The 7898-nt window shown below is 45.2% G+C and overlaps 1 protein-coding gene across 3 annotated transcripts in view; it reads right to left on the bottom strand.

The window, feature by feature from the left end:
* Positions 1-7308, bottom strand: part of LOC116949350 (voltage-dependent calcium channel subunit alpha-2/delta-3-like) — a 118753-nt gene extending 111445 nt beyond the window's left edge. For 2 of the 3 annotated variants that reach the window (XR_004403898.2, XM_032966559.2), the window contains exons 1-2: positions 6260-7307; positions 1918-1999 (exon numbers count right to left, since the gene is read on the bottom strand). Coding sequence is in view for 2 of the 3 variants with exons in the window: in XM_032966559.2 (XP_032822450.1) it covers positions 1918-1999; positions 6260-6369 (192 nt within the window). In the remaining variant the exon portion in view is untranslated. Of the gene's footprint in view, positions 1-1917; positions 2000-6259 lie in introns of all 3 variants that reach the window. The other variant, XM_032966560.2, reaches the window with a different exon arrangement.
* Positions 7309-7898: the final 590 nt, after the last annotated feature.

Raw genomic sequence — 7898 nt, 5'->3', positions numbered from 1 at the left:
TGTTGTGGTTATTGCAAACATGATCCCTTGTATAAAGGTGTCAGTTTTTTTTGTGCCAGATAAAAGGGTAAAAAATCTATTCTATTTCACTAAGCTTTGCTTATGCCACTCTTGTGCTCAGCAGCAATGCCGTCAAGCAGCAGCATTTTCTCTGAGCTGATCATTGCTGAATGACTGCTTCTCCATGTGCAGTGCAGTGTAAAAAAAAAACTGGGTCATCTCTACAGACTGATCAGGAACAAACGGCAGATGTGCCTTCATGGTGCATGACTGTGCAAATTGATGAGGACTCTTGTGGGATGAAAACCGCATCCCATTCAATCACTGGCATTGAGCGCTGTGGCATTGTTAAGAGGTTTTTTTAACGTTGAGAGTTTTTGATGAGGGCCCTTCTGAGGCCCACCCCTCGGAAGGTGATACCACCTCTGAGGTACAAAAACGCTGCCACACCATGGCAAGAAGACAGTGGCGTAGTGAACTACATTATCGGCGTAGTGAACTACATTATCGGCGTAGTGAACTACATTATCGGCGTAGTGAACTACATTATCGGCGTAGTGAACTATATTATCGGCGTAGTGAACTACATTATCGGCGTAGTGAACTACATTATCGGCGTAGTGAACTACATTATCGGCGTAGTGAACTACATTATCGGCGTAGTGAACTACATTATCGGCGTAGTGAACTACATTATCGGCGTAGTGAACTACATTATCGGCGTAGTGAACTACATTATCGGCGTAGTGAACTACATTATCGGCGTAGTGAACTACATTATCGGCGTAGTGAACTACATTATCGGCTCAGGAGGTGCGGCAGTTGGCCAGGGGGGGGAGGCCCAAAATTGTATTTGCGCAATTTGCAAAACCCAAAAGTTTCCGCTCCCATTTAATTACAATAAAACGTGGAACGTGAAATGAACGCGTTTTCTTGAAAATACACTTCAACCGCTTTTCCCCCACAAGTTTTTGTTCTTTTTACACTTTTGAAAACATATCTCTCATGGTAGTTGTCAAAGCTGACCTATCTTGTAGCTTTGGCCACGAGGGGCGGGGGGGGGCAAGGCACCCACTGCACCCACGCTCGTTACGCTACTGAAAGACGAATATCTCACACGAACTGAAGAGGCGACAACTACACGCACTGTGCATGCATCGTCTTGTGAGGTGTGTTGTCACAAGATGGCACAAACACTGGAACGTTTAATGTCTTCGGATTTGTCTGGATGGCGACCTCAAACAAGAAGATCTCAGGAAAAGCAGGAGGTGTGGCAACCCTTTCAGTTGGGTCAGTTTTCGGAGACCCCCTCTGATCTAAGGCCCAGATTAAACTGCATCACCTCACCACAAGAAAGACGCATAATTGAATTGATTATTACATATTTTGCTCAGGATAACGCAGCTAAGTTGTCCGTGTAAGAACAGATTTTTTTCTAGTTGGTATATGTTGTGCGTATTGGGTTTACGTGATCCCCATTGCCACAAAAGGTGCTACTATTGACCACAAGTGTAAAATCTTAATTGATTAATGAATTAAATCGCAGCCCTGAAATTCAACAATGAATGAAACTGCTGTAAAGATGGGAGGGGTAAACAATCCCACCCATCATCAATAATCACAATCAGCCATTGTTTATCCACAGCTTGATGAAGGCCTCTCCATTTTATCGCAATCCCGCAATGTCACAAAAAAATCTCACATCTCCTGCACACGAACTAATCTCATCGCTAAATCTGCATCGTGGCCATCCTCTCAGTCGCATTCCCTCGTTTGGCTGCCATTCCATGAGCAGTCTCGTCCATCTGTCTCAATCCCTGCTCCCCCGGACACACGCGTGCGGCATGTAAAACACGTGCCGAGTGTGAGCGTTGAGTCGCGGCGTGTCAAGCGTCCTTCCCTGGCGACGCTGTGTACCTTTTGCATGAAGCTGTACCCAGAGTAGCGGGTGGAAACGAACCGCATCTCCTCCGCAAATGTCCTTGCCCATTCTCGTACGCTGCGAGGAGCAAACGCGGTAACAGGCTTAGGTCTCGGCGATGGAAATCGGGGGCTTAGCGCAATCAGGGAGGGGGGACATCCTCGGTGGGACTTCACGTGCCAGCGCCTCGGTGGCTTCTCGCAGAGGGTCAAGTTCACAGGTGCGACAAATCCCGTCTCGCGGTTTACTACTTGCAGGTGGCGAATGCAGGCGGTTTGATTGACGATTTGGCAAGCGATGTCAGTAAGTAACAATGCAGCTGTTCATTACTGGGAAAAGACCAAGTCCTTCTGGTTATGAACGCCAGGTGTTCTCGTCTGTCATTATAATAAACAATGACATTGGTTTTCTCTGCACGGCTTTAATTTGACATGAAGGATAGAGAAGGCGTATTCTCTCTCTGCATTCAACGTAACCAATTGCACGTTAACCCAGAGTATAAAAACCTGAGACGGAGTTTGTCAAATGTGTGAACTGGAGCGGTGATCTGCCACCCAACATATTTGTGCTGCCCAACCCAGCCAACTTGGCTGCTCATTTGTATGGAGGCCTGCGGTGGCTATATAACGTATGTATTTTTTTTACTTCTTTCGCACCGTACGTAGCCACCTGTGCTAATCGGAGGTGCGTGAAAGAGTGGATGCGCCCTTGTTACTTGGTACATGCCGTTACTTGCTATGCGTGCACGAGTGGTGGAGTTGAACAACTGAACCCATATTCATATTCTTGGTTCTTTCGGTAAAGTCACGTTGAAGGGAAACAATACAATAATAATATATATAAAACAATAAAATTCTCACGACGTTTCGACTGCAACCCAAGCAGTCATCATCAGGTGTGAAAACCAACGGCAAGAACATTTGAAAGAAGTGGCGATTTGTATTTAATTATTTATTTAAAACGTTAGCGCCACAGATAGCTATTTGACAGTTTGTTTAGATGGACGAGTCCATCTATGTTCGGAAAAGAGGAGGGGGGAGACGAAAAATTAATGTATGCTGTCTGAAAGCCACCATAAGCATGAACAATCAATTAAGACCCGAAATGGTTTATCAAATCCTTCCAATGATTGCTAAGCCAGAATCCATCTTCTCGGTTGAAATTGTCTCTGTGTTTGTATATGTGGATAGCCTCATGAACGAATCTCTCATGGTACCCAGATGGCTTGCAAAGAACCTCTGTCTTGGAGAAGTCAATATCATGTGAGCCTACTGAATTATAACAGTGATCTGCCACGGCCGAGGTGTTGGTCCTACCGTGTTTAAGGTCTGCTTTGTGTTCACGAATGCGGTCCGAGACATGTCGTTTGGTTTCTCCAATTTAACTACTACCACAGAGGCAACTTAGTTTGTAGACACCAGGGTACTGTATGTCCGGAATCACATCTTTTACAGACGGAACCAGATCACGGATTTTATGTAATGTGTTGAAACGGACCTGGATCTTGTGTTTATTCAAGATTTTGGAGATCTTTTTTGTGATCCCCGCAATGTAGGTAAAGTGATGGTTTTGAAACGCTCCTCAAGAGGATCCTTCTTCATGGTTGGAGTGATAGCTTTGCGGATTGTATAGTCGGAGTAACCATTAGCCTTAAGAGCTTGGTGTACGTGCTTGAGTTCGCTGCCTATGTGTTCCTGGTCGGATATGCATTGGGCTTTATGGTGCTGAGTCTTGATGAGATAATTCTTCTGTGATGGATGGTGGTGGGAATCCGGTTTCAGATAAGCATCCGTATGGGTAGCTTTCCTGTAGACAGAGTGGCTCATTGAACCATTAGGTCTCTTTTTAATTAGGACATCCAAAAAGGTAGCTTGCCATCTTTTTCGACTTCCATGGTAAATCTGATGGCTGGGTGTATGGAATTGATGTGGTCGAAGAATTGGTCTAGAGTAGGCCGGCCATGTGGCCAGATGACAAAAGTGTCATCCACGTACCTCTTCCATAAGGTTGGGCGCAGAGTGGCAGTCTGGATGGCATCACTCTCAAATTTCTCCATGAAAATGTTGGCTATAACCGGAGATAGGGGGGAGCCCATTGGGGTGCCCTCAATTTGTTTGTAGAAAGTTCCATTACAAGTGAAGTATGTATTGGTTAAGCAGTGCATCACCAGGGGGGGTACCTCAGTGTTTAGTCCTTGATTAACCAAGTCTTCAATGATAGCGATGGTGTCAGGTACCGGGACTTTGGTGAACAAGGACACCACATCAAAACTGACAAGCAGGTCGTCTGGGGACAGGGAAATACCCTTGATTGTCGATACCAGGTGAGTAGAATTTTGTACCGCAGAGGTGGTTTTTCCAGTGAAAGGCTGCAGGATTTCATACAGAAAACGAGCCAGTTTGTAGGTGGGGGAGTTGATAGTAGAGACGATGGGACGAAGGGGTGTATCTACTTTATGTATTTTTGGTCAGCCGTATAATCTTGGTTGCCTGGCAGCAGAAGGTTTCAACGAAAACTGTTTAGTTTGATCAATTAATGCGGTTAAATCAGAAATTATTTTGTTGGTTTGTGTGACGAGGCTGTTGGTGGGATCTCTTTTTATTTTTGTATAGCTGCCATCGTCGAGTAATTATTTAATTGTGTTGTTATATTCTATTTTACCAATGATGACAGTAGCATTGCCCTTGTCGGCTGAGAGGATTACAATGTCATCCCTCTTATTTAATTTAAATATAATTCAAAATGCTCATCTTTGCTGAGGTTGCTAGCTGGCATCTTAGCGTTTTTGAGGGTTGCAGCGATTTCAGATCTTGCTACGTCTGCAGCGTCTACTTGGGCAATGATATTATTAACTGGTATGTGTTTAGGTGTGACTGCAAAGTTTAGACCTTTAGCTAAAACGGATTTCAGACCATCGAAAATAGAACTGTTACTGCGATTAATTACGACTTTGTTAACGTCTAGCTTTTTGGTGTGTGGGTCTGGTCTTTTGTTGGAGAGGAGGTTAAATTTGGAAATCAGGTTGTCCTTACATTTGGCGGACATAGTAGCAGCTGAAGAGGCAGTCATATTGTCTACATGTTCCCAATCCGATGTGGACATTGTTGCCGCCAATGATAAGTGTGATTTGTAGAGTGTCTTGTCTAACTGATCTAGTTCGGTGCGTATAAGTCTGATTTTCTCTGAGATAAGAGCTAAGCTAGTTTTGAAAATAATTTGTTTCGCATTAGAAGTTACAGCAGCAGAGGTCAGTGTAAATGCGATTGGTATTACCCCAGTCGCGGTATCTCTTCTGAAAGGTGAGAGACTCGATCAGCTGAGCCTTCTTATCCCGGAGTTTGTTGAAGGATCTTAAAGTTATGTGGAAACCCTCCCCGTAGAGGCGGTTAAATTTTGATTTAAAGCTTTTGTGACTGCAGTGATTCATATTCTTGGTTCTTTCGGTAAAGTCACGTTGAAGGGAAACAATAAAATAATAAAATATATAAAACAATTAAATTCTCACGACGTTTCGACTGCAACACAAGCAGTCATCATCAGGTGTGAAAACCAACGGCAAGAACATTTGAAAGAAGTGGCGGTTTCTATTTAATTATTTATTTTAAAACGTTAGCGCCACAGATAGCGATTTGACAGTTTGTTTAGATGGACGAGTCCATCTATGTTCGGAAAAGAGGAGGGGGGAGACGAAAAATTTATGTATGCTGTCTGAAAGCCACCGTAAGCATGAACAATCAATTAAGACCCGAAATGGTTTATCAAATCCTTCCAATGATTGCTAAGCCAGAATCCATCTTCTCGGTTGAAATTGTCTCTGTGTTCAGTTATATGTATATAACTGAACCCAGTTATGGAGTGATGCCTCCCTCCATGCATGTCCTTGGCTCACAACATTGCTCTCTCTCTCTTTCTTCGTTCCAGCTTAAGCCACTGGGCCCAATTTGTAAATCAATAGTTTAAAAAAAATAATGGTGCTGAATTCCCCCGGGATGTTTGTGAACCATTCGAGCAATTTTACCATGGGTTTATGCACAAGTGTCACATTATGCTGAAGCATGGGTTAAAAGCTCATCCACTGACAATCCATAACCAGAAAAAGGCGTAATGCTTATAGGACTGCCACTGCTATAAAAAAAAAACTATGTATTGTCCCTGGGTGGATTTTGCAAGGTGCTTGATACAATAAGTATAATTTAATAATTAGCGTTACAAACAAAGTAAATAAACAATTCATGCATTGTATTATAAAAAAGAAAACAATTGCACATGTAGTCACACAAAAAAACACAAGAGGGTGAACTGAACCGTCATGAAATGCACGTCAAAAGCGCCACTTACGTTTCTGGAGGTAACCGTTTCTGCGCGTCAGTCGCGTGCAGGGCGATGCAGCTCAGGGCGAGAGCCACGCATGCCAGCCTTACACCCACCGCCTGTCCGCCCAACTGCATGGCCACCGATTTCACGATCAGCCCCACAGACGAATACAAAGCGAACTTGGAGAATTCCCTTCAGCCTGTCCACACGCATGCGGCGCTCAAATGGACACGAAAAGGCACTTGCGCATGCTCTCGTCACTTAGCGCCGCATTTGTGAAACGATCGGCTGCCCCCATAATCCGAGGACACTAATATAATGTAACAAAGTCAACGTCAAATCGATGAAACGGGCTTCATGGTCAATCCACCACCACGGTTAAGTTTTTGTCGCGAAGTGCCTACTCTTCGTCGTCATCGTTCCGTACAAAAACCGCGAAGATCTCTCGGCCATCAAACTCAAAATGTCCCGAGTCTCTAAATCCTCCGCAAGCAAGCAAAAAAAAAATGCACAACAAAAATTATCGAGTGTGTCCTCCCTCCAAGGCGCCGCTCCTCTCTTTTCGTTGGCCGTGGAGCCGCGCCGCTGGCAACGCCGGGTTGCGTGCTCCGAGGAAGGATGCTTCTTGCCAGGTGCTCCTGCTCCACACTGTACACACCTAATCCAGCCTCCTTGCCTGCCTAAATAGGATGAGGCTCTCGCTCCTGTCACTTCCAATATGTGCCACGCGAATTTACCTGCGACGGCTACGCCGGGGGGCAAAGGAAACTAAGCTCCGTGCCCGGCCATGCGCCGGCCTCCGTGCTGAAAGGGAACGCGCGCACGGTGCTTCCTACAGGCGCTTGCAAGCTCGCTTGCGGTGCGGGATGGCTTGAGGCGGGGGGGGGGGGGTGTAGAGGAGAGACGGATGGACGGAGGGAGTGAGCGAGGGAGCGAGCGAGCGAGGGGTTGAATGGGAGGGAGCTGGAAAGGGAGAGGAACAGAATACCATATAATTTGACAGGCACTCTGCGGAGCCTTTGCCTGTGGCTCATGTGCAATGACATACAATTATAATGCCACGTACCCAATAACGCAGCTTGGAAATTAAGTCACAATTGTACCATGCATGTAAGGGTTTGGCAAATTATATACGTATATATGAATATATATTTTCTGGCAAATGACTCATAACCATGCTGCACTGACTGTGCAGTCGATAAAATGCCAGAATCTGCTGAAGTTCCATTAACACGTAAATCAAAGCTGGTCCTTAACTGGAGTATACTGAATTGCTTAAGAATGCATCATCCCACAAGCTGCCGCACGATAAAACTCTGGAGCATCACCCTTTTTTTCCTTCTTCTCCAAGTATAAACTTTAAACAAACGTAAAAATGCTGATCAGACAGCACGGTCTGATTTCGTCGTCCCGTGCTCCTGCCGTAGCTCTCACGTCCCGTGTATGTGAACCACAGCCTATGACGGCCATCACTTAACGTTACTCGTCTCTGTATTTTGTGCAGTTTGGAAATGGCATGAAGCTTGCGAATCGAGATAGGGATATTACAGCAGACCAGTCGACGCGTGTGTGAGAGCAGCAGTTACAACATCGTGGCACAATGCCACAATGAAATTGAATTTCTGAGCGCCAGTGGTCAATGAATCCCAAGTACACGTGGCGA

This window comes from Petromyzon marinus, chromosome 36, assembly GCF_048934315.1.
Source record: "Petromyzon marinus isolate PM22_M1 ecotype Great Lakes invasive population chromosome 36, UKy_Petmar_22M1.pri1.0, whole genome shotgun sequence".
Classification (NCBI taxonomy): domain Eukaryota; kingdom Metazoa; phylum Chordata; class Hyperoartia; order Petromyzontiformes; family Petromyzontidae; genus Petromyzon; species Petromyzon marinus.
The sequence above is the reverse complement of the archived record's forward strand: the minus strand, read 5'-3'. Positions and strand labels throughout refer to the sequence as shown.